General features: G+C 45.3%; 1 protein-coding gene and 1 non-coding gene across 12 annotated transcripts in view; both read right to left on the bottom strand.

The window, feature by feature from the left end:
• The window catches only part of FOXN2 (forkhead box N2), a 114913-nt gene that overhangs the window by 71848 nt on the left and 15937 nt on the right, over positions 1 to 27128 (bottom strand). For 6 of the 11 annotated variants that reach the window (XR_008305816.1, XR_008305827.1, XM_053244188.1 and 3 more), the window contains 2 exons: positions 23889 to 23998; positions 9091 to 9641 (listed from right to left, as the gene is read on the bottom strand). Coding sequence is in view for 9 of the 11 variants with exons in the window: in XM_053244188.1 (XP_053100163.1) it covers positions 9091 to 9627 (537 nt within the window). In the remaining 2 variants the exon portion in view is untranslated. Of the gene's footprint in view, positions 1 to 9090; positions 9642 to 10103; positions 10146 to 23228; positions 23334 to 23888; positions 23999 to 27128 lie in introns of those variants that run through there. The other 5 variants (XM_053244141.1, XM_053244198.1, XM_053244148.1 and 2 more) reach the window with 3 other exon arrangements.
• On the bottom strand, positions 13808 to 13879 carry TRNAS-UGA (transfer RNA serine (anticodon UGA)). Its single transcript has one exon. It is a non-coding gene; the product is annotated as a tRNA-Ser (tRNA).

Raw genomic sequence — 27128 nt, 5'->3', positions numbered from 1 at the left:
AAACTCAAGTATGTAGTACACCACTCTGGACTCCTTGGAGGAAGAGCGGGATATAAATGTAAAATAATAATAATAATAATAATAATAATAATAATAATAATAATAGATCATTTATTATCTAAGTACAGATCCCTGAGGAACCCCACTTCTTAATTCCCTCAATTTAGAGAACTGTCCATTTATTACCCTCTGTTTCGTCCTTCAACCAGTTACCAATTCACACATGAACCTGTCCCCTTATCCCATTATTACTAAGTTTTCTCAAATCTTTGATTAGGAACATTGTCAAAAGCTTTTTATAAGTCCAAGTATACTATGTTGACTGGATCACCTTTTTCCACACACCTGCTGACATTCTCAAAGAACTCCAAAAGGTTAGTGAGACAAAATTTACCTTTGCAGAAGCCATGCTGGTTCTCCCACAGCAGGGCCTGTTCTTCTATGTGCTTATCCTTGAGAATGCTTTCCATCAATTTACCCAGAACAGATATTAAGATAACTGGCCTGTAATTTCCCAAATCCACCCAGATCCTTTTGAAAATTGGTGTTAAATTGGCTACGTTCCAGTCCTCCAGTACAGAGCCTGTTTGTAGGGATAAGTTATATATTTTTGCAAGGATGTTGGCAATTTCACATTTGAGTTCTTTAAGAACTCTCAGGTGGATGCCATCTGGCCCTGGCGATTTGTCAATATTTAATTTTTACAGACTGTTAGAGCATCATAACTTGTCACCTCTGTCTGACGCACCTCTGTCTGACTCAGATCTTTAGCCTCTGTCCCTAAGAAGCTCAGTTCAGGTACAGGTATATGTTCAGTATCCTTTGCTGTGAAAACAGATGCAAATAATTCTACTTCTTTGCAATCTCCATACCCTCTTTAATAATCCCTTTCACTCCCTCATCATCTAATGGTCCAACCACCTCACTGGCAGGTTTCCTGCTTCTGATGTATTCAAAGACATTCTTGCTATTCCACTTGATGCTTTTAGCTAAATGTTCCTCAAACTCTCTTTTCACACCTTCTATTGTCTCCTTCGTAGCCACCTAATAGCGCAGCAGGGAAATGACTTGATTACCAAGCCAGAAGTTGCTGGTTTGAATCACCACTGTTATGTTTCCCAGACTATGGGAAACACCTATACTGGGCAACAGCGATGTAGGAAGATGCTGAAAGACATCTTCTCATACTGCACAGGAGATGGCAATGGTAAAACCCTCCTGTATTCTACCAAAGACAACCACAGGGCTCTGTGGTCGCCAGGAGTCAACACCGACTCGACGGCACTCTTTACTTTACTTTATTGTCTCCTTGCATTTCTTTTGCCAGAGTTTGTGTTCCTTTCTGTTCTCTTCATCTGGGCAGGCCTTCTAATTTCTGAAGGAAGGCTTTACCCCATTTATAAGTTCCTTGACTTTGTTTGCCAGCCTGGCATTCTCCTTGACTTCATTGTACTTGTTTGTTTTCTAGCTTGTTAGATTCTATCCCTTCTTTAACATACACTGCGACTCCACCCCCAATTCAACCCTCCCTGTTCTTTACAGTGTTTCTGGATAGTGTTTCTATCCAGGAATAACAATATCCCATTGATTCTCATTGTTCCACCATGTTTCTATTATGCCCAAGATATCTATGTTTTCATTAACAAGCAAGCATTCTAGCTTGCCCATTTGGGCTCAGGGGCTTCCGGTACTGGCATATAAGCACCTAGACATTGAATCTCTTACCTGGTGTATGCTATCTTTCTTATGTCCATTTAATCTCTTTGATTAGCTAGCACATCCTTCTGTCTGCTCTTTATGTAGTTCTACTCTGTGCCCTTCTGGTTTATCCGGAGCATTTACACCCTCAGAGCTTAAAGGATGGCATTTGTTAAACTGGATACTGCTCAGCTCCTGCCGACTATTCCCCAGGTGACATTTTGAAAACTGCTCTGCAACCTTTTTGATTTTAAGCTCCAGCAGTCTGATCTTGGTTAAAGTGGATCCCCTCTCTTTTGTACAGGCTTTGTCTCAAAATGTATCCCAGTGCCTAACAAATCTAAACCCCACCACCCGGCACAACCGTCTCATCCATGCATTGAGACCCCTCAGCTTCGCCTGTCTCACTGTCCTTGCACATGGAACAGGTAGCATTTCTGAGAATGCTACCTTTGGGGCCCTGGACTTCAATATGCTACCTAGCTGCCTAAATTTATCTTCCAAGACCTCCCGACTGCATTTCCCAACATCGCTAGTGCCGATATGCACCATAACAGCTGACTCCTCCCCAGCACTGCCTAACAGTCTATCTAGATGTGATATCCTCAACCTTCTCACCAGGAAGGCTATACGCGGGTCACATACCCATCTCTCTATACCCCTAATGATCAAATCGCCCACTACTAGGAGGCCTCCATCCTCCAAACAAGTATGCCCTGTACAAGAGGATATGGGCGCATCATTCACGGAAGAGGTCTCTTCTAAGGTAGTGTTTCCCTCTTCCTCAGAATGATGTCCTCCTTCCCCAAGACCTTCATTCTCCCTGACCTTCATTCTCCCTTCCCCAAGATCTTCATTCTCCCTTGGGATGCCTCTATCACGTTGCTGAAGTTCTCATCCACAGACCTCTCTGACTCTCTGAGCTTCTCCAGATCAGCCACCTTGGCTTTGAGGAAACAAACTTGTTCCCTGAGAGCCAGGAGCTCCTTGCACCAAGCACACACCCACAACTTCTGCCCCTCAAGCAGACAGTCATACATGCAACACTCTGAACAATACACTGGGAAGCACCCCCTTCCCTGCTGGCTTTCTATCTTCATGGTTGGTTTTGTTGGCTGTTCAGGGTATTTGTTTCTATGTAACAGGAAACTGGTTTAATCAGACCTTTGGCATTTTAATCAAACCTTTGAGATATTGGTCCTTTATGAATCGTGCATCGAAGAAAGGGCCAGAGCTGACAGGATGGTCCATTTGGCTGGCTTTCTAAATCAACCACGAAGGTGCTTGGGGAGCAGAAGATGATTAGCTTTCTCTTGGTTATTTTACATTTTACCGTATATAGGGATGTGCATGACCCGTGGTTCGATGCATGGTTTGAGCACAGTTTGGTATCGCAGTTTGGGAGCTTTAAGGAAGAGGAGAGCAGGTCCTTAGCTGCTCTCCGCCAGCCTATGCAGCTTCCTCCTGCGGTGGTGGCCATCCCAAAAAGCCTTGTGCAGCACCAGTATGCACATGGCATCCGTGCATGTGCCGGCACCATTTGTGTGGTCAGCATAGTGTTGCTGAGCACGCAAATGGTGCCCGCACATATGCAGAACCACAGGTCAAACCACGGTTTGTGTACATCCCTAACACAATATAGTACCCAAGCAGGATATTAGGAAGTTGTTCCACCTGGACAAGCCCTTAATTACTAGAAGAAAAGGAGCAAAATGGAACAGTATAGGTATTTTCTCTGACAAATCTTCTGATAGAGAGAGTGTGTTACTTTTGCAATTCTATATTTACCCTGCTATTTATTTATTTAATGTTTAACCCATTATAATAATGTCTCCAGAGTTTTCTCTTTCTGTTATGTCTTTTTGAAATCTAATTTGAAAGGCTTTGGCGGTCACATCCAGTTCATTCAAACACTGCACATTGTGTGGAAATTTCCAAATGCAGTTTGGTTGCTTCGCATTGTGATGCAAAGGCTCATTGGATCTGCAAGCAAAGTGCAGGTGAGTACATTTCTATACCTTGTTTTTAATTCATTAATGTCTACATTTATTTACATACATATATTTATATCTACATAAACCGTTTTGAGAACTTTTGTTGAAAAGCAGAATATAAATATTCATTGCGTTTGTTGTATTCATATTCATCTTTCGAGATTGTTTATCTGAAAGTTAGGTCTTTGAAGTTGTCAGTCATTTGTCAGTACCCACCTTCTGGGTACAGCACTCCAAGGAGGTCTGGAGCCACCACAACACCATATCTCTAAGTCCCATCCGGGCAAGCCAACCCAGAAGGATACCATGAGAAGCCACGGATAGATCCAGGAGAATCAACAGGGTCACACTTTCCTGTCCACTTCCGTGTACAGGTCATTCACAAGAGTGACCAAGGCAGTTTCAACCCCATAGCAAATTCAGAATCCTGATGTCAAAAGGCCACAAGAGCCTCCTGGAACTAAGTCACCCCCAGATGTTCCAACACCTTACTTACAAGGTGATTAACTCCAAGCCACAGTGAAACACACTTCTTCGTACATGAGTGCACATTACCATGCACAGATGTTAGCTTGAGAGCTGCCCTCACATTTAAGCTGAAGCGCTGCCCTCAGGTGAGAAAACACTGTCCTCTTGACAGTCACCCCAACCACAACAAAGCGGTGCTGTGTACTTCTGCAGATCTGGCCTGTGTGCATCCTGTTTCCCTTGCATAAGCAGTTCCTCTTTGATCACTACAAAACCGGTTTATTCAGAACAACTGGGAAAGCAGCTACGTGCCTTCCAATACTCTCGCACTGAGGTTACAGCAACACACACATGTGCCCGCTCAGGTTGAGAGCTTGAAAAGACAGAGAAAGGAGAGCTCCTCAGCTCCTTCTCCTCCTCCTCCTCCCCCACCAGCGAGCAGCGCATCACCCGATCAGCAGGAACACAGCCTCTGCCTCGCACTACCAGCCAGCCGAGCAAAAGGAAACGCTGCCATGGCAACGCAAACCAGGCTGCTATTTGAGCCCATACTTTACACGCTAAGCTGTCCCCCGAACAGCACAACTTTCAAATAACCCGTTTCTTCCACTTTAAGGCAGCGGAGCTGATGCAACGTACCATCTCCAGCTGTTCTGAAACCACAGCAACCCACCCAGGGTGTGCCCAGCAAGGCAAGACACACCTGAAAGCTGGTGAAGCGAAGCTGCCGAGGCAGGTACCAAGACAAGGACGTGACGAGTGAGCCAGGACACCTACGTCAACTTTTGTGGCTTTTTTTTGCACTCACTTATAGCTATTTATGGTCATTAGGAAGACATTGTTTATGAGTAATCAGATGAAGTGTTCATGCTGATCCACCTCCTTGATTTCTATGTGATAGCCAACACCGAGAGACCAGCTGGCATGCTCAAATGCGTACATTTCAATGCCCCCCCCCCATTTACCAGGGACAATCTCCATTTCCTGTTATGTATCCCAGATAAATTAGGGCCAAACTACAGCCCTCTTCAGACTTTGGGGAAACAGCGCGGTACATGCTTACACACACCAAAAGTGGGTTGCAAGTCCCACCCTGGTCTGTCACTCACCACCTCCTCCATGCCACTCACGGGCATGCCAGTGTGTGTCTGAAAAGGCAAATGCTATACCCATGATGGCGGGTGCTTCTGCGATCGGGAGGCTGGTGCACCCGTCATCATGGATACAATGTCCTCCTCTTCAGATGAATGCTAGCATATCCATGAGTAATGCGGAAGAGGCAGTGAGTGATGGGCTGGGATTTCCAATCTGTTTCTCTGAATGTCTGAAGAGGGCTTAGATGCAAGTTTAAGCATGTCGTTCGGCCTTGAATGTGTGGTTGGGGATTTTTTGGTTTGTTTTTTTGTAAACAGCAACTGTGGGGAGGGCAAGGAATTAAACACCCGCCTCTCCATACCATAGTCCTAATTTGGATAAGGGCTCCCCGCCCATGACTATTTACAAACCAATCAACAACAAAACACACACCAAACCAAACAAGTGGGGCCAAATGAAGTCTTTAAAGCAACGTCTCAGTTGGCGCTTACTGTCCCTGCATTAATCTTTTCTGCGTTTGCTGTTAAACCGATTCACCTTCCGTTTATCTGGCATCAAAGGGGAGAGTGTGTGTGTATACTTGTATATTCTATTATATACAAGAATATACTTTTATATTCTGTTACAGTTTGAGGCTTTTCAGTACTGTAGCGTTTAAAAAATTAAACACACACACACACCCCTTCAAGATTTCCACAGGTCAGCAATGCATTTCAAGGGGCATTTCCTTTTCTCTTCCCTGAAATGCCACAGCTCAACCCGCAGGTTAGACCTGCCAGAATCTCCTGCCACACTGTGACTACTACTGTATGGATATTAAAAGTCATTTCTAGCTGCTTTCATCCCCAAGTCCAATGAAAAATAATCCCTAAAGTTTGTCATTAGTGATGCTTCTGAACTCTGTGAACCCCGATTTACTTCAGTTGCTTTTTACGATATGCAGTAGTCTACAAATACAGTTGCCCATTCTCTGCTGGTGAATATATATTTGTTTAAAGGTAAAGGTAAAGTGTGCCATCGAGTCGGTGTTGATTCCTGGCGACCACAGAGCCCTGTGGCTTTCTTTGGTAGAATCTAGGAGGGGTTTACCATTGCCTCCTCCCACGGAGTAAGAGATGATGCCTTTCAGCATCTTCCTATATTGCTGCTGCCTGATATAGGTGTTTCCCATGGTCTGGGAAACGTATCAGCAGGGATTCGAACCAGCAACCTCTGGCTTGCTAGTTAGGTCATTTCCCCCACTGCGTTTAGAGAACAAAATATAGGATGGCACCCTTATCATGTGTGGTACAGCAGGCAAGAGCAAGGGGTGCCTTGGAAAATGAATTGTTCACAGCACAGGTCCTCACCCACCCATCATTTGTGCTTGGCAAGATCAGCTCTAGATCAAATGGCACCCGAGGCAAGGCACATCTTCAGTTCTTCCTCCATCGATTCGGCTTTTGAATACCTGTGGGCAAAATGCCTCCATAGGGAATCAACCCTAACAGCAGGATTTTTCTTGTTGAATGGATACTCACCAGGTTTTTGTTTCCCCCTGCAAGCAGCAACACAGACGTTCCTCATTCTGAAGGGCAAGAAACTTTCTTCCACTACTCAGCTTTTGCAGAATCAACCATGGATGATGCATGGAGAAACTGAAATATGTGCACCAACACACTTCACATCTGCTTTGGCTTCTCTCGGGCTTTTCTGAGTGACAGTCCTGATCTCCTCCAACTTGCCTAGTCAATGTGTAGCCAAGCAGTACCTGGTGTAGTCACAGTGTGTCAACTTGAGAGCATCCTATACCACTTATATGGGATGGAAAAGTTTCCAGACCAGATGATTTTCCACTGGTATATTCTTCCCACTGATTTTTTTCCATTTCTAAAAATACTCATTAATGTTACTCAATGCAAGATCATGCAGGCCTTGAGAAAATTATTTTGGTTCTAGGAGCCAGCCCCAAAATTTAGGGGCCAGACTGCCCTCTGTTTCATGGGTGAAGAGACTCACCACTCACTCCCAGCAATGCCTTCTGCTCCACAGGAGTGAGTGTGTGTGTGTGTGTGTGTGTGTGTGTGTGTGTGTGTGTGTGTGTGCTCTCTGCCTTGGCTTACCCCCGCCCTGCTCATTCACTCCTCTTCCTGGGCATGCCTGCCCAGCTCAGGCAGGCAGTGGACAGATGTGACCAGGAGGAGGAGGAGGAGTGAGCAAGCAGGGTGGAGCCTTGTTAGTCCCTCTGGCTCAGGCAGGCAATGATGTGACCAGGAGGAAAAGGGAGCAAGCTGCTCCTGCTTTGGTTAGGAACACAGGAAGCTGCCATATAACGTGTCAGACCCAGGGGCGTAACTACCATTAGGCAAGGGGAGGCGGCTGCCTGGGAGCCCCCACACCTCGAGGGGCCCCCCAGAGGCAAGTCACATGTGAAGTGAGTGTGTATGTATCAGCGAGGGGTCCATTTTAAAATTTTGTCTCTGGGCCCACTCCAGCCTCATTACACCCCTGGTCAGACCATTGATCTATCTAGCTCAGTATTGTCTTCACAGACTGGCAGCGGCTTCTCCAAGGTTGCAGGCATGAATCTCTCTCAGCCCTATCTTGGGGATGTCGGGAAAGGAACTTGAAACCTTCTGCTCTTCCCAGAGCGGCTTCATCCCCTGAGGGGAATATCTTACAGGGCTCACATGTGGTCTCCTATTCAAATGCAACCAGGGTAGACCCTGCTTAGCTAGGGGGACACGTCATGCTTGCTACCACAAGAGCAGTTCTCCTCTCCAACCAGGAAAGTGAGGTTGCTCAGTCTCCTGGTTGCATTGGCCCAACACATGGCTCTGGTGCCACATTTCCAGGCATCATGGCAAGCAGGCACCTGGGAGTTGTAGAGCCCCAAGATAATGAATGGATTTGTCATAGACCACCCAGGGCTAGTATTTTAGACTGGGCAGCATAAAAAAAGTAAAGAAACAAATATCCATACAATAATCGGAAAAACTGGGCAGGTTCAAAGTTATGATTAACTTTTTAAAGTGATGAGCTGTAGGAAGTGTGTGTGAAAAAGAGTTTCACGTGTACACGCAGTCCTGTGTAGATGGGAGGAAGGGGGATACAATCAAAATACACTCAACAGTCTACACCAAAAATCATGTTATGCATTCACAAGATTGGCTATGCATGTTAAATCAAAACCAGAGCTAAAATTCTTATTCTGTATCAGATGAAAAGTGAATGCAAAACTAATACTGATTGGTTTGGTTTCATTTCCAGGAAACACTAAAGCAGTGCTAATTTCTTTTGCAGAACTGGGAAAGCTGGAAGCATCTATTAAGAGATAATCCATCAGTCAAGACGTCAGCCATTATCATTTCTTAGAACAGGAGTTCTCAACCTTGAGTCCTCAGATGATGTTGGACTACAAGTCCCAGGCCATTATGGCTATAGGAAGCTGCCATATACTGAGTCAGACCATTGGTCTATCTAGCTCAGTATTGTCTTCACAGACTGGCAGGGCTTCTCCAAGGTTGCAGGCAAGAATCTCTCTCAACCCTATCTTGGAGAAGCCAGGGAGGGAACTTAGAACCTTCTGCTCTTCCCAGAGCGGCTCCATCCCCTGTGGGGAATATCTTACAGTGCTCACACTTCTAGTCTCCCATTCATATGCAACCAGGGCAGACCCTGCTTAGCTAAGGAGACAAGTCATGCTTACTACCACAAGACCAGTTCTTCTCTCCATGGGAGATGATGGGAGCTATAGTCCAACATCATCTGGGGACTCAAGGTTGGGAACCCCTATCTTAGAATAATAAACCAAAACTTGTTACAGTATCGTTGTTGTTGTTTAGACCACTCTCACCTTGCCATGGCTTCTCTCCACTTTTCGGAAACACTTGTTAAGGGAAAGATTATGCCGGACAGAGTTCTTCCAACCAGTGGGAGCCGTAGCAAAATACGGGAAGCGTTCCAAGATCCAGCTGTATATTTCTTTCACAGGCAAGCTTTTATTAGGAGAATGTTCAATGGCCATATATATGAGGAGGCTAAAGGAATATGGGGGCTTGGAAGTTGCAGATTTCTTCTCTGGATTTGAGTAGCAGGATGAAGGATAGGGTGGCATGCTGTCACCCTCAATGTCATACAGAGGACTAACCATTGGAAGACCCTCGCTTCCGAGGCTGAAGTTTGTTAGAAGGTTAGTACTTTCATGCAACCAGTTCAAGTTTGTGAGCTCGTCATCAGCCAATTCGCTATCTACAGCTGTGGCTTTCGGCCGAGCAGCATCGACCGCTTCTGGCAAACTTCCCATTCTTTGGATATGCCTTAGCCCTGCGGCTTTCTCTGTTCCTGGAGTTTCAGCTTTCTTGTCTGGAGTCATTCCAGTTACTGGACCCATTTAATCTTGCGGGCCTACAACAAAAAGTAAACAGCTATTTAAAATGTAAGCCTTGGAAATTCTGTTGCATTTCAAGGCACTAAAAAGAACGAGCACAACCTATATTCTCAATTTATTAGAGCTTCAAGTAATCATGGAATTTGTTTTTTTATTGTAGTAATTATTAAGCAAATGTTTAATCAATTGAAAACCTTTTTAAAACAGGGATTTCCAAACTTGGATCCCTAGACGTTGGACTACAACTCCTATCATTCCCAGCCACACTGGCCTCAGCCACTGTGCTGGGGACAATGGGAGTTGTAGTCCAACAAGATATGCAGACCCACATTTGAAAACTTCTCACTCAAAGGATATCCCAGTCAATTAACAGCAGATATTATTAAATAATGTAAAATACTTATAAATACAAATTAAATGCTGCAGATACTGAATACCCTTTTAAAAGAGATATTCCCCCTTCATGTAGGAGGGAATACCTTTTTAAAGATGACATCTGTAAGCATGCATGCATGAATCATCTGAAAGGCAAAGAAAACATACTTTATGCTTTAGAACTATGGCAAGGTGGCTTCCAGAAATCCCAATAAAACAACGAATTAATATAAAACACAATGAAAACACACATCACAGAACAGCACAGACAGAAGGGGTGGAACAACCAATCCTCAAAGGCCCAACTTAAAAAAGCCCTTTAAAACAAAATTGTTTTAGGATTATGCCCCCTCATTATCACCTTATTTTCCTTCATAAGTAACTGAGATAGTAGAATCGACTACAGGTTGGTGAGGGAGGAACACATTTCTGGATGCACCCTATGGAAAAATCTCACAAGTAGAGGAACATCACAGCAGGGAGCAGCCTGGGTTGGAATCACCCTCACTTACATGCTAGCATAGGAAATGGCATAGGAAAAAATGGCAGCCATCACCCACAGTCTGAAGTGGTTCCATCTATTCTACAGGTATTGCCCCATTCTCTGCCATGTGGAGACCCAGGCCTTACGTTCCTGCTTAAAAGTGGGTTTGTTTAGGGCCAAATACATCTCTCTGTGGAGGTCATTCCAGCGTTTGGGTGCCACAGTAAAGAAGGTCCTTCACACGACCAAAAACTATGGCGCGGGAGGAGGGCTGGTGGGGAGACAGGCTCCTACCTGCCTCCTCACACATGGTCAAATTAACTTTTATGGCTCTGCTACTCACACGGCACACAAGCAGAGCAGAGAGCTGGAGGAGGAAGTCCTCCGGTATCTCTCAATGCACCGCGCCAGGAGCGTGGTGGTGCATTTGAGGGATTCCCCCTCAGCCAGGCACTCTTGTCGCCCAGGCTGTGTGTGTGCATGGGCTGCCTGCAGCCTGCGCACACACACAACCAGGTACCTGGGTCGAAGGGCAGGCTCATGTACTTCTACCTAGGTAATAGTCTGAGGTAAAACCTTGGGCTACCTGGCAGGGCAGTGACAGGATTGGCCTCGATCCCAGCGCTTCACATGAGCAGCCCAGGTAAGGCTGCTCGTGTGAATAGCCTTCCTGTCTCTCATTCCCACCACCTGAACCTCTGTCATAGGAACATAGGAAGCTGCCATATACTGAGTCAGACCCTTGGTCTATCTAGCTCAGTATTGTTTTCACAAACTGGCAGCGGCTTCTCCAAGGCTGCAGGCAGGAATTTCTCTCAGCCCTATCTTGGAGATTCTGCCAGGGAGGGAACTTGGAACCTTCTGCTCTTCCCAGAGCGGCTCCATCCCCTGTGGGGAATATCTTGCAGTACTCACACTTCTAGTCTCCCTTTCATATGCAACCAGGGCAGACCCTGCATAGCTAAGGGGACAAGTCATGCTTGCTACCACAAGACCAGCTCTCAGTGGTACCTCAGTGACAGGACAACAAAGAGGGCTTCAGAAGCAGTCACATTCATACGGGAGGCAGCAACATCTGTAGCAACCTGGTCCCAGCCCATTTAGAATGATCTCAGCCATCTTTATCACATACACTCTAAAAAGTTAAATCCGTTTTCTTATCCCTCATATATGACAGAGGACGACTGAGTCCAAGAGCAAGTCATGGATTTGGAAAGTCATCTCAAGGAGTCAGCGGAGGAAACTCGAAATCACTCTACTACTCTCTGAGACATGTCTGTGCAGTGAAGTGGAAACGAAATGATAGAATGAATGGCACCCCTTCAGGTGGCCGAAGTCACATCTTGGAATCTTCTTATTGGGTGGTGGGGAGAATGGTGCCTACAAGGAGAACTCTTGCACAACAGGGAAGGGTTCTAGGTACTCCTCCTAACTGGGCAAAGAGGCACGATTTAAAACAACAGCTCTCTTCTATTTTGTTCCCCTGTTCACCCCACAGCACCGCATCACTCCAATGGCCGCTGCTGGTGTCTTTCACGTGTCTCCTTTTAGACCAGGGGTAGGCAACCTTTGGCACTCCAGCTCTTGACACACAACTCCCGTCATCCTCAGCCAGAGTAACAGCTGGAGTGACAGAGGTTGGCTACCCGTGTTTTGGACTGTGAGCCCCTTTGGTACATCATAGTCATTCCCTTTGCTATGGAAACTGCTTTGAAAACATTTTTTTGGTTGAAAAGTGGTATACAAATCTTAAATCATCATCATCATCCAACTCTTTCTCCCTGACATTTTAGTATTAATGGGGGGGGGGGAATTGAGGGAGCATCTAGGGTCATGTGATACAATCCAGAATTCCACCACCACAGTCTCCTGCCTATATGTTAATCTTTTTATTGGTTTTTATTGTCTTGTAAACTGCCTAGAGAACTCACGTTTTGGGTGGTATAAAAATGTAATAAACAAACAAGAAAACAAACGAAACAAACCACACCCTAGTTTGCCCTACTTGCATGCATTTGACTGCATTCACCAGAATGCACCATTGGAGGGCATTTAAGCTTTAGTTTCCTGCCCAAATTAGTCTCCAAAGATGAGATTAACAAATTCAGGATACAAACTGCAGCAATGGCAATATCAACATTCATTATATGCGCTGCTATTACACTGGAAGTTACATTCTTCCACCTTTCCACACACAGATCAGGTTACCGGAATGGGATATTTCAGAGAAGCAGCACCTGCATCTCTCATCAGACTGTGCCCCCAGGAGAGAATAGCTCAGGCTTCCAGCAGAAAAATCTTTCATTCCGCTAAGGAGTATCAACTTTTCCAGAAAAGTCAGAGGAACTGTCTGGAAAGCCACTAATTTAAGAGCTACTTCAAGCAATACTTTGGCTCACATGGTAGCAACCAGTGTTCTCTGTAACAGGGATTCCCAGATGTTGTTGAATATAACTTCCATTATTCCCAGATGCAATTAAACTAGCAACTGGTGGCCAGGAGATTGAAGTGCGTCCCGGAGGACTTTTTCTCTGGAATCTCGCATAGCTCACCATCCCCCTGTATGATGCACTTCCATTTGCTTTCCCCTCATGCCATCCAAAATATAGGCAAAGGGCTCTATATGCCCCTTGCCCACAGTTCTGCAACTACGAATTGCAACTACGAATTCACAAAATTGCGAATACGACGAATATTTATATACTGCGTTCCAACAAAAGTTCCCGAAGCGGTTTACAGAGATATAAATAAACAAATAGGCTGCATGTCCCCAAAGGGCTCACAATCAAAAACAGAAACAGAAGACAGACACCAGCAACAGCCACTGGAGGGATGCTTTGCTGGGGATGGATAGGACCAGTTGCTCTCCCTCTGCTAAAATAAAGAGAATCATCACTTTTTTAAAGGTGCCTCTTTGCTCCGTTAACTAGAGGCTTTGGCAGAACTCCCTCCCTATAATGCATCTCCAGACACAGGCAAAGGGCTCTTGAGACCCTTTTGGGGAGAGTTCCAAACATAGGAAGCCAGAAAGCTGCCTTATACCAAGTCAGACCACTGACCCATCTAGCTCATCTACAGAAGACTGTACTACAGACTGAGACAATTTCGGGCCTCCTTCAGATGTTGGCTACAATTTCCATCATTCCAGACTATTGGCCACTGTGGCTGGGGATGATGGAAGTTGTAGTACAACATCAGCTGGAGGGCCAAAGTTGTGCAGCAACCTTGCACAACAAAGTTTGTGCCTGGTCAAGTTATGCCTGGTCTATAATGACTAGCAGAGGATGTCTAACATTCCAGGCAGGAGTTTCTCCCAGCCCTACCTGGAGATGCTAGGGATTGAACCTGGGACCTTCTGCATTCAGGGCAGATGCTCAACCACTGAGCTACATTCCCACCCCTCAACCTGAGTCCTGCTGTAAGTCAGAATGGATCATATTGTACAAAAGTCAAAGCCAGATCATGACAAGCGAGGGCAGGTGGGGCGGGGGGAATGAGAAAAATAATAATTTGCCTTCTAAGAAAAACACATTTCTCCCCAGCAAATTAAGTTAAAAAAAAATCTACACTAAATTTAATATTTTCTGTGATCATACAACATAAATAGAAGGTTCCATAGGTTATATTATTCTTGCTCAGAACCTTCCCATCCATATCTGTGCTCACATATCTACGGTGGCAGTGTGAAGATGCAGGTTAAGGGAAGCAGGCCTTTGCGATCTTTCCCGTTATTATTTGTATTAATCATTCATATAATACTTGGTAACTGTTGCTCTCGAAAATAATATTAAAACCACAGGTTGCTCTTAACTCTCCCTTTTGGAGGTGGCTGAATCAGCGATCACAGTTTCACGCTGGGGGCTTTTCAGGGCAAAAGCTCAATGCAAACTCTTTTGGTCTTATTATCAAAAGTCAAGAATACAGGAAATGTAAGATTAGCTGAACAGCCATTTGTCAAGGAAGTGTAATTTCAAGGTATTCAGCATTTACTGGCAACATGCTCCCCTCTGGGATATTCAAGAATGAATATAGGCACATTGGCTTCAGCGCAATAAGGTGGAATTTGACACACTCTCATCTTGTTTACTACAAATATACCTTTTTCTCTCCCATGGTGAGCTCCAAAATATAGCTCTACAAATTAGTAGCATTGTTCAGTGTGAACTGGGGACAGCCTGGGTGAGCTAGCATCCATGACATCAAAGACTCACACACATACACACTAGGGAATGAGTGGAAGAACACATGTGTCATACACAGAGGGTATCAGGTTCAATGCCCAGTCTCTAGGAGAGACGATACTGAGCAAGATAAACCAGTGGTCTGACTCAGTGGTGCTCAGCTTCCTATGTTCAGAACAGTTTTACACTGCAGGTTATGAGTGCTCTTTAAATAAGCCAGGAGGGCGATTCAGATGTCACAAAGAACCTTTGTTAAAGTCAGGCTTTGTGCGGCTTCTCTAAGTTGCAGGAACACATAATCCCCCCCTTCCCATCCCCACGCGATTGTCTACTTCGGCTCTAGGTTAAATAAACCGAGATCAGTTGTGACATCTGAACCCACATATCTCGGTTTATTCTAGCTGACATGAGCACATAATCCCCCCCTTCCCATCCCCACGCGATTGTCTACTTCGGCTCTAGGTTAAATAAACCGAGATCAGTTGTGACATCTGAACCCACATATCTCGGTTTATTCTAGCTGACATGAGCACATAATCCCCCCCTTCCCATCCCCACGAGATTGTCTACTTCAGCTCTAGGTTAAATAAACCGAGATCAGTCGTGACATGTGGACCCACAGATCTCGGTTTGTTCTAGCTGACTTACTTCAAATAAGCTGAGATATGTACCCAAGGTTTGGAATAAGTTACAGATCTCAGCTTATTGGAAGCAGGCTAGAATAAACCGAGATCAGTGGGTTTGGACACCATGACTGTTCTTGGCTTACTTTAACCTAGAGCGGAAGTGGATGTTCATGTGGGATGGAATTGTGTGTGCCCAAGGCTCAGAGATGTACCTAGTTTTAAATGAAATTCTGTGTGACATCTGAAAAGCTAAAGTGCGCCGTCGAGTCGGTGTTGACTCCTGGCGCCCACAGAGCCCTGTGGTTGCCTTTGGTAGAATACAGGAGGGATTTACCATTGTCTCATCCCGCGCAGTCTGAGATGATGCTTTTCAGCATCTTCCTATATTGCTGCTGCCCGATATAAGTGTTTCTCATAGTCTGGATTAGTCCATAGTCTGGGAAATATACAAGCGGGGATTCGAATTGCCCACCTCTGGCTTGCTAGTCAAGTCATTTCCCACTGCGCTGTTAGGTGGCCGTGTGATATCTGAACCAGCCCATTATATCTTCACCTGAAGTCCTGACAGAATCAGGGCCAAGGAGCACTCAGCAGTCTGCTACCTTAGATCTCTCACACACATTGTGTCCTTTCACACAATCAAATGGGTGTGGACTGGAGGGGAGGCAGGAACCTACCTACTTCCTCCCACATGATTGGAGCCTCTGTTGGGCTGTGCCGCTTGTGCACCCACACGGACACCACAGCAGGGACTGCATTTGGGCGCTGGGAGCCTTCCAGTATCCCACAATGCACCATACAGGTAGCGGAGAGGCAGCCCTCAGCAATGCAACAGTGCACCTCTCCCAGGTCCCACTATTCATTAAACTCATGTGTTAACATAGCTGCCATCTCCTGGGAGTTGCAGAAGCCGAAGTGATCACCCACACGATCAGAAGCTGAGGTAGGGTGGATTTGATTTAAATCACTTCACAGAAGGACTCAATTTTAATGATTTAAATCACATTTTAAATTGATACTCAGGAAGATTCTATTTAATCATCACTTTCTATAAAAGTACATTCTTGTGGTCTAATATAACCTTAATACACATTTAGAGATAGACGTACAGTAGGTTCCATTTTTAAAAGGTAAATACTTCTCATAATGCTGTTTCTTTCAGGCATCCAGACCTTGCATTTCATGGTTGCACTGTTTCCTCAGGAGTGCATGAACATGTTCTGTTCACTTTTGGTTTCACTTTCTATTCCCCTCCCCTCCCATCCCATGTATTCATATCCAGCCTATTCTGCACCACCTACAGAATAAGAGTGATGAGGGCTGTTATCTCTCATCCCCATATACTGTTGCTAACATGTCCAAAAAATATGATTAGGAGTTAATGATTAATATTCATGATGGTATCTTTGACCTAGGTTCTTTATGAATTTTTAAAAATTAAGTTTAAATTTAAAAAATCCGCTTTAAACTAAGAAAATCCATTTTTAAAAAAAACAGTTTATTTCAACCCTGAGGACAACAGGGGTTTCTGTCCTACCTCAGTTTAAGGGTACCACCTAATGGCTCTGTGGGGAAATGACTTGACTAGCAAGCCAGAGGTTGCTGGTTCGGATCCCCACTGGTATGTTTCCCAGACAATGGGAAACACCTATAACGGGCAGCAGCAATACAGGAAGGTGCTGAAAGGCATCATCTCTTACTCTGTGGGAGGAAGCAATGGTAAACCCCTCCTGTATTCTACCAAGAAAACCATAGAGCTCTGTGGTCACCAGGAGTCAACACCGACTCCATGGCACACTTTACCTTTACGTTACAAAGGCTAGGCTACCCAGTTTTGCAGGTGCTGGTTAGGAGAGGTCCTCATGGCTCCAGACAAACCTCTGTGTTAGCCCTCTCCTACCCACAGAAGGCTTGTCGTGCGAACAACCTCATTAACTTATATCCACACCTGCTCTAGTGGGATCACAACATAATCTAGAAAATTTTCTCCATATCTAGAATTCTCCATGTTCCTAAGACAGAAGATGGTTGGATCATGTGCAGCAACCAAGTAAGAACTTTGCAGGGGGGAAACAAGTTATCTAAGTACTAAGACTGAATCTTTACACTCATCTTCTGCTAGTCAAGCTCAATATTATTCAGACCCAGCAGGAAAGATTCCATTCACCTAATCGGAGTCATTTTGTATACTCCAGACATCCCTGCCCCCTTCCCCTAAAGACAGATAAACTCTGTGATATATCCTCTAAATCAAACACATCATAAAACTTTACCACAAAAGTGTTAAACTTGCAGATTATGGCCCGACAACAACAAAAAACGAGACTCCTTTCGATTGCTTCCTGCAACTACTTTAATTAAATTCTGTATCAAAGACCATTTAAGGCATTAGGTAAGCTGTAAAGCAGGAGAATTTATATTCTCTATGCATATTTAAAAAATGGTCTTCATATCACAGTGGGAACCCAGAGCATATCAGTGTGAATCAAACAGAGTTATGACATCTAATCTAGTAAAGGTTTCTATAGCAATAGCATAGCAATTGCTTCTGTCCCCGCTAACGGGCAGCTGCTGTAGCAGCAATTTTGAACTGTACACATTGCTTTACAAGCCTTCCATCTCAAGCAAGCACTAAACAAAATCTCCCTGTGAGGTAGGTTATGATTTGTCTTTTAGATGGAGAATTGATCGGATAGATGGGTTGCCTTCCCAAAGACACCCGCAATCCACAGCAGCAAGAGGTCTCCCTTGTCTTGCCTTTGTTCCGGGGGTTCTGCTCTCCGCCACACAGAAGCCATGCTCTGTGGCTTGCAATGGTTTGCCATCATCCTTTATCTCAGCAGAAGCCAACCTCTTCCCTCAACTCATGTTCACCTATTTATTGTTCCAGGGCTCAAAAGAACAGCCCATACAAGACAAACCCAACGATAACAAATAATAATAATTTTTTAACATTTCATATCCCGCTCTTCCTCCAAGGAGCCCAGAGCGGTGTACTACATACTTAGGTTTCTCCTCACAACAACCCTGTGAAGTAGGCTAGGCTGAGAGAGAAGTGACTGGCCCAGAGTCACCCAGCAAGTCTCATGGCTGAATGGGGATTTGAACTCGGGCCTCCCCGGTCCAAGTCCAGCACTCTAACCACTACACCACGCTGGCCAACATCCTAAAGGTGCACTGGTGTAAGGACACTGCACCAGAGATGGGCATGAAGAATTCTAAAAGGCCAAGCTGCAGAGCTGCGGTACTGGTCCCAGCAGCCTGTTAGCGGCGTCGGCATGCACATGGCCGGCGCGCATGCACAACAGCCATGTGTGTGCCGATGCTGTGCGCAGGCTGCTGGGAGCAGCACCACAGCCACGTGGCAGGGCTTTTTAGAACCAACAGCGCTGTGGGGGGGGGGGCGGGGAAGGGGAGGAGCAGGTAAGACCTGTGTGCTTCCTTTTTAAGCTACTGCTCCCCGCCACCACAGAGACGATTTGGCTGTGGCGGCTCAAATCATTTCAGTACCTCTGTAACGAGGCACTGAAATGATTCGGGCCCATCCCTACATTGCATTAGCACAAGACTGTCGTGTGAGCTACCGGCGCTGAGTCTGGAGGCTGCATGTTTGCTCTTGCGCAACAAGGGGAGCAACTTGTGGCACACTTCATACATTTTGCAGGGGATTGTTGCATGATAGCTCAATTCCGAGCGAATCCGGAAGGACCGGGAAGGGATCATGTGTGGGGAGCAATCCTAGTCCATTGGTGCAGGCAGCCAAACTCCTCCACCTTAGATCAAACCCCAGATTGCAGTTTTGGCTGCTCGCACCGACTGACTGGGATTGCTTCCTGCACACAATCACTTCTCAGTCCTCCACCTGGCTTGTCCACCACTCGCATGATCCATTATCGGGAGAGCATACATCTCCTGAATCTCAGCTAGACGCTTCTCCACCCGGCTTCCAATCATGAGAACCAGCCCACAGCCCTCCCATTAGAGTTATAGCAGAGGTAGGCAATGTGTAGGCCACCTAATGGTGCAACAGAGAAATGACTTGATTAGCAAGCCAGAGGTGGCCGATTTGAATCCCCACTGATATAGTTTCCCAGACTATGGGAAACACCTATATCGGGCAGCAGCGATAGAGGAAGATGCTGAAAGGCATCATCTCATACTGTGCGGGAAGAGACAATGGTAAATCCCTCCTGTATTCTACCAAAGACAACCACAGGGCTCTGTGGTCGCCAGGAGTCAACACCAACTCGACGGCACACTTTACCTTTAAGGCAATGTGTGGCTCTTCAGATGTTGCCAAACCACAGCTCCTGTCATCCCCAGTTGTAATAAGTTGTGGGTGCGGGTGATGGGAATTGTAGTTCAGCAACATCTGGAGAGCCACACTTTGCCTACCCCTGCATTAGAGGCTGATGGCGTTGCTCTATCCACAGCTCTCAAAGTATCTGTTTATTTAAAATAATTCTATCCCGCCCTACCAGTATAATACTGTTCAGGATGGCTCACAAGAGTAAAATAATAGAAGTGATATAAAAGTTAAAGCAGCAAAACAAATAAAATAGAATGTAGAATAAAATCAATTTAAACAAACCCAATTAAAAGTAAAAACCACCAAACTGTAGTGAAATACGTTAAAAAGCCTCCCTAAACTAGTACGTTTTAAGAACCTTTAAAAAAGCTTTTAAAATGCAATCCAAGAAGATGTGGTCTGTTAGGACAAGTGTGGATTTCTGTGATCCCTCCTCAGTAGCCCCCTTGCATTACATCCGTTTTGCAGGGCAGGGGGAGGGGGGGCGGGAATCCAAGAGGACAGCTAACAAAACAAGCTTGTGACAGAGATAAATGACCTAACACAAATGGACGTCCACTCCCAATTTTAAGTGAAAAAGTATTCTATCCTTATACTTAATGCTTCCTCTGGTCACACCAACCGCAACAGCACCAAATTTTCTGTCCTGGCTAAAGGGTGTTGGAGCACCAAGAGAAGGTGCTGAGGTTCAGCTGTCTGTCCGAGCAGAACCTATTTCAACATGGCGAACATTTCTACGAGCCAATGAGCAGCAGCTTTCATAGGAAAATGGGAAGCTCTTTATACTGAATCAGACCCTTGGTCCATCTAGTTTAGTATTGTCTACACCAGTGTTTCTCAAACTTTTTGGAGTCAAGGACCGCTAAATTCTTCGTGCAGAGTTTCAAGGACCGCTACATTCTTCATGTGCAGTTTCCCGGACCAGCAGTTAGTAAAGGGGTTTCAAGTCTGTCTATCTATCTATCTATCTGTCTGTCTGTCTGTCTATCTATCAGACTTCTCTACTGCCCAAAACTTGCATCTCTGGGCAGTTTAGAATGAAAATAATATAAGCATTAAAATAATTAAATTTGGAATCTTTTGCAAACATGGAATATTAGGGGTTCTTAACCTTGGGTCCCTCAGTTAAACTCCCATAACCCCCAGCAACAATGGCATTTGGCCATTATGGCTGGGGATTATGGGAGTAGAAGTCCACCAACGTCTGGGTACCCAAGGTTGAGAACCCCTGAATCTAAAAGCCTGGGTGAACAAATTTGTCTCCAGTATGTCTGGAGTGGAGGTGCTTGTGATTACTCAGTGGAGAGGGGATGTTGGGCCATTAGAAAAATTCAAAAGCTACATGGGGCCAATGAAAACAACATACAAGCAAGCCCCACTGATGCAAGAGGGAAACAGCGTTCCCTCTCAAGGCGCCTCGATCACAACAGGCAGCTGGGTTTCAATCAACCAACCTTTGGCTGCAAACAATGAGCATGCAAGAACCAGCAGCCCTTCAAGTGGTGCCCCCTGCCATACTTTTTCCTCCATGCCCCCGCATCGCATACAGTTTGAAGCTGTAAAGATAGGGAATAAGATAGCTGTAGGAAGATCTCAGCAGCATGTGGAGGCAAGGCACAAGAAGGGTCCCATGCCTCCGTGATACTCTTCCTCTTCCGTGCCATGTGCAAAATTGAGGAAGTGAGTGCCTTGATTTCAGTTGGGGGGGGTTGACTCCCAGTCAGGGACCGGCACTCAACCCTTCAGGGACCGGCAGCGGTCCAGGGACCGGTGGTTGAGAAACACTGGTCTACACCAGGGATTCTCAACGTTGGGTCCCCAGATGTTATTGGACTTCAACTCCCATAATTCCGAGCCAAAGGACACTGGGCCTGGGGATTATGCGAGCTGAAGTCCAATAACATCTGGAAACCCAATGTTGAGAATCCCTAGTCTAGCAGCGGCACTCCAAGGTTGCAGACAGGAATCTTTCCCAGCCCTATCTGAGAGTTATCTGCATATAGCTTCATGCTGCGGGCTAAATGTTGAGCAAAGCCACTTTGAATTACACTCCCGGCATTGAGGGAAGCAGCCCCTCCCCTCTGCTCTCGGGTTTTGTTTTGGTGCAAGTTCACATCGCATGCCTCCGTGTTTTCCTTCTAGCGGGTGTGGAGATCTCCAAAGAGCCATATCTAAATTTCTAAAGAGAGCATCCCTCTTATGCTAATGATTCTACATCAGTGCCTCTTCCTATTTGCTCCAGGGTTTTCAGAAAAACTCACTTAAAACCAGCATTTTAAAAACCCAGAAATACATTGAGATAAGCTAAAATTCGGAAGACAAAGCCCGATTTTATTATTTTATTTTTATTTTTAAAAAATTGTGTGTCGAGTGTTTCCAAGGATCTCAAAGGGACTTTGGGGTTTGGCTGGTGTGTGAATACACATACTCTCTTCCGAAAGAGATCCGGGGTAACAGCCCTGAGATGCCAGAAACTACATCTAGGGCGTTCGGGTTATCTAGTTTATTATCCTTAAAGTTTCTAGTCCTCAAGGTCAAAGAGAAACATTTGAGACTACCCCCTTTTTCCATCAAGGGTTCGTGCAACTCAAATCGTAGCTTGGGTCTCTGAGATACAATGACAAGAAAGGTGCAAAAATCTGAGGATAGGGACACCGTAACATTTAGCAGGAATTCCCAGAAAACCTGACACTTCTGTGCTTCAAGCACATTCCTGTCTGTCCAAGGGTCTAATTAGCCGGCAAACGAGGTAGAGAGCAGAGGCAGAGTCTTTGCTGCATTCCTAAATAGCCCTATGTTCAGGCTTCCATAACATCATGCTTGCTCAGCATAGCTAGTTCGGTCAGCCTGTGAGCGACTGGACTGTGCCCTCATTACCAGCACTTAGACCTTTGGTGTGTAATATGATCACGCATTATGTTGCAATGCTTTTAGGGTGTGTGTGCATGCGAGTGTAGGGGGTGGTTTGGGCAGGGAAGCAAGAGCAGGGCTGTTGCTAGACCTGCAATTATGAAATGGCATTGGATAAAACCTGCTTTTGCCTTCTGGCTGAACTAGTTTAACAAGATAAGAGGAGACATCAGTATAAAAGAACACACACCCCTCAAATTTCTTATCCTTTCAGCATGACCTGGACACATCCATCCCCAACTGGCAAGAAAAAAATCCAGAAATACAAAGAGATTAAATACCAACAGATATTTGCCATTGCCTCACAATACCTCAACACACAATAGGTCCGATCACACGATCGAAATCTGGGTAGAAGGAGTGCCCAGAGGCGATAGGAGAACCATGTGCGCACCCGACCAACAGTTGTGTGAACTCTTAGAGCAAGGTAGGCATGATCTGTGGGTGGCGGGAGCTGAGTCGGATGGGTGTGCTCGACCCAGATTCTCTCCACAGCATTTTATTATTTATTTATTTGATTTATATACCGCCCCTCCAAAAATGGCTCAGGGTGGTTTAGAAAAATAAAAACAATTAAAATCAAGTAACAGTTAAAATCAAAACTAAATCAATTAGACATTAAAAACATTAACATTAAAAAAAATCATTTAAAACCAGCATTAAAAATTTAAACCTTAAATCTAATTAAAAGCCTGGGTGAATAAATGTGTCTTCAGCACCTTTTTAAAAGTTGCAAGAGATGGAGAGGCTCTTATTTCAACAGGAAGTGCATTCCAAAGTCCAGGAGCAGCAATGGAAAAGGCCCGTTCCCAAGTATCCACCAAGCAAGTTGACGGCAACTGCAGATGAGCCTCTCTAGATGATCTCAACCGGCGGTGGGGCTCATGGTGAAGAAGACATTCTCTTAAATACCCAGGGCCTAAGCTGTTTAGGGCTTTATAAGGTAATAACCAGCACCTTGTATTTTGCCCAGAAACATATCTGCAGCCAATATTGCTATTTCAATACGGGAGTAATATGTTCTCTCCAAGATGACTCAGAGACCAACCTGGTGGCCACCACATTCTGGACCAACTGCAGTTTCCAGACTATGTACAAAAGCAGCCCCACATAGAATGCATTGCAGTAATGCTTGGTTAATGCTTTACCAAGGCTGGAGAAAAAATGATCCGCCCAAGTTCCCACCTCCCACATGATCACTCTCTCCTCCTCCTACCTTGATCTTTGAGTTCACATGACTGCTGATCAGGAGCATGCCTGGCTCTCCTACCCTGGCTGGGCACTCCTCCTACCCACATTTCAAGTGTGTGAACTAGCCTAATATTTTTCGGTTGAAGCCATTTATGTGAAAGCCGTCAATGAGTTTTCAAGCAATATACCTGTACATGAGTCAGCCAGCCTTAACTGCACTGAGGATCACAGTCAAATCCATGTCTCAGACAGTGTTCCAAAGGCCTTCTTCTCTGCATCTTGGGAGTCAAACTGGCCTCTGAACATGAAACACAGAATTGCAGCATGGACATGAATACCAACTTATACCTCAGTCTTCAATACAGGTCTCTCATCACAATCTATCTCCCCTTGGCTCTTCCCACTTTGGAAACAGGTGCAGCCACCAAGCTGGTGTTGAATCTGAAGCGTGGCTGTGTCCTAAACATGCGTACCAGAATTCAGTCTGATATTACAGCACTCAACATAGGAGACAACATATCACAATCAGAATGCTTAACAGGAAAGTTAAACCAATGGCCTCACTCACCATCAGATGTCAAGAACTCCAGCTTTTGAAAGAGAATATATCCTTTTACAACAACAAAAAAACAACCCACAACCAGAGGATGGGGAGCAAATAATTATCTTATTTTGTTTTCCCTTTGTTCTCAGGTACTTGCAAACATGTGCCAATATGCACTGCCCAGCTCTTAAGAGCTGCTGTCGAGATCAGAGGTCAGATTTAAATCCCAACATGCAACTGCAGACAGCCTACATTTGATTATGATGCTACATACACCGCCGTGTATCCAAGACAACTGAAGCATTATGTTCTCCTCGGGGATAAAAACCTGCCTCTTGGTCATAGGTTTCAGCAAGCTGGCACTTCGCTGAGCAGCCTCCTCTTTGCTAGATGAAAAAGCCCTTGCAGCAGTTTTGCTCACAGCACAGAACACAAAAGCGGGCAAGGAAACCTTTTCTCTTGCTGCGGTATACACTGAGAGTGGAGACAGACATAAGATTATTTAAAAAGTAACCACAGTGGCTGGCATCCTCACTAACAATGCACTGCTGCAATGGGAGAAGCACCGGTGCTTCTGAAGAGTTCAACTAATTCAGCTCCACTGCTGGCTCAGTGATGGAGGCAAATTCTGATGGCCTTCCCTTCCCCAGGAAGCACTCTGACACACCCAAAAATATGCCTTGAGGGTCATGCAGCCATCAGGGACATATTTTTGGGAGACACAAAGAACTTCCAGGGCACGGGGAGATCCCTGAAATTCTACCTCCACACAATAGAACCGGTGTAGCATTAGTCTGGAACTCTTCAGAAGCACTGGTACTCCCCCAGTGCTTCTCCCAATGTCCTGGTGCTTCATTAGTCAGGATGTCAGCCACTGGGGTCTTCACCCACAGCGTGCACCCTGCTCCACAATTTAATTACAGGCGTACATTCCAGTAAGTTCAACACTGGCTCAGCCATCAGCCTTGCCCCGCCTCGTGTGCATCAGGTGGCCTGTCCACTTTGAGGGGTATAAGTATAAGTATAACCACATGTTAAGTATAAAAATATAGTATGTCATTACAGTTGAGTTTTATTTTTGTTGCTGTTCTTGTTAGCTTTTGAAGACTGTGTTATGAATTTGATTTATTTTCCTTTTATTGGCTGACATGCTGCCCAGCATCTTCGAGATGCTGCGAACCACACTGGGGCTGCTGCAGTTGCATAAACAGCCGTAATGCTGTTGAAGGTGAGTGGCTGCACAAATAATGCTGCTGCCGTTACTCTCATTTCAGCAAATGGAATTAACTGCAGCAGTACTGCTAATGCAATCACTCATCCTCAATAGCATCAGGGCAGCCTTACATGTCCACAGAAGCCCTGATGTGATTCGCAGTGTTGCCAAGATACTGCACATCGTGTCAATCACTGTATTTTATTGTTAAAAAATTCCTTGGGGGCCCTTCTTGAGTTGCAAAACTGTTCCGTGTTTTGGAGGCAGAGAAGTAGTGTTGTCACAAGCACTAGCCAATTGGTACCTTCCACAACTGGCTTTCCCGTATTTCAAAATGACCACACTGGAAACTTGCAAAACTGACTTTTCAGAGCTCATTCTATAAGGAGTAAAAAGTCCTTAGCGCAGATCTTTCCAACCACCCTTATTGCTTTAAAACTATTGCAGCTCCCCTCACAGCAGAAAAGGATTACTCATGAAAAGTTAAAAGGCAGATTGAACAAACGTAAAATAATCTAAATTTTGTTAACTTAAGATAATATTCTAACATGAAATGGAAACCCAAGCTCAGTTTCTCCTTCAAATGGGAATAAGGTGGCCCGAAGGGTCCTTTTATATATGCGGCCTGCAACTTCTCTGTAAAAGAGTGCATCTATCATGTAATTAGAGCACAAACAGAAGCAACCAAACGCAGCCATCAACAATGCCTCTATTAATTAATCTGCTTTAAGTATCATTGTTCCCAAATATTTTCCTAAGGGAGACCAACTGGATTTTGCCATTGTTAAAAGCCATCTGTCTGCTACAACCCATGGGATGGTGGAGAGGCAGTGAAGCCATCATGGGTTGCCATGGTTTCTTCTAGGTTTTTACTCCCCCCCCCTCCGTTTTTTGTTGGTTTTTTTGAAGGGTCAGCCAATCTTGCAAATGTGGTTCACAGCCTTAAGGGAGATCTTCAGAACAGTTGACTTGCAAGAAATACATCTGCAAAACTATTCACCAGTCTGAGGAAGAACAAGGAGATAATCCATAGCTGTGCCCAGATGATAAGAGTTCACCCTTCAAGGACAAAATGTTGACTATCCAAACGGATCTAAAATGGCACAGCCAACTAGGGATGTGCACGAATCATGATTCGTGCACTGATTCAAAAGGGGGAGGAGGGCAAACTTTAGGAGCAAAGAGAGCAGGTCTGTACCTGCTCCTCCACCGCTCGGTACAGCAGGAAGTTGTGGCTTTGTGCTCCCCAGCAACCCTCATGCATTGGCATAGCGGTGGCACAAACATGGCCTCCACACGCAGATACCATATGCATGCTGCTGCCACGCCACCTGCCACGCAAGAGGAGCTGGGGACCACGTGAGGGGTGTTGGGGAGCACAACACCGCAGCTTCCTGCTGTACCAAGCAGTGGAGGAGCAGGCATGGACCTGCTCTCCCGGCTCCTAAAGGTTCCCCTCCTCCCCTTCCAAATCGGTGCACAAATCATGACTCGTGCAGACCCTATTGCCAACTCACATGCTACAAGCTTAGAACTACCTAAAGCAGGGATTCTCAAATGTGGGTCCCCAAATGTTGTGATGGGAGTGATCATCCAACAACAGCTGGGAACCCAAGTTTGAGAATCCCTGACTTAAATAATCACTCTACACATATCTGCAATCAAAACCTT

The sequence above is a fragment of the Hemicordylus capensis genome, chromosome 1 (genome assembly GCF_027244095.1).
Source record: "Hemicordylus capensis ecotype Gifberg chromosome 1, rHemCap1.1.pri, whole genome shotgun sequence".
NCBI lineage: Eukaryota > Metazoa > Chordata > Lepidosauria > Squamata > Cordylidae > Hemicordylus > Hemicordylus capensis.
This window is presented reverse-complemented; position numbering and strand designations above follow the sequence as displayed.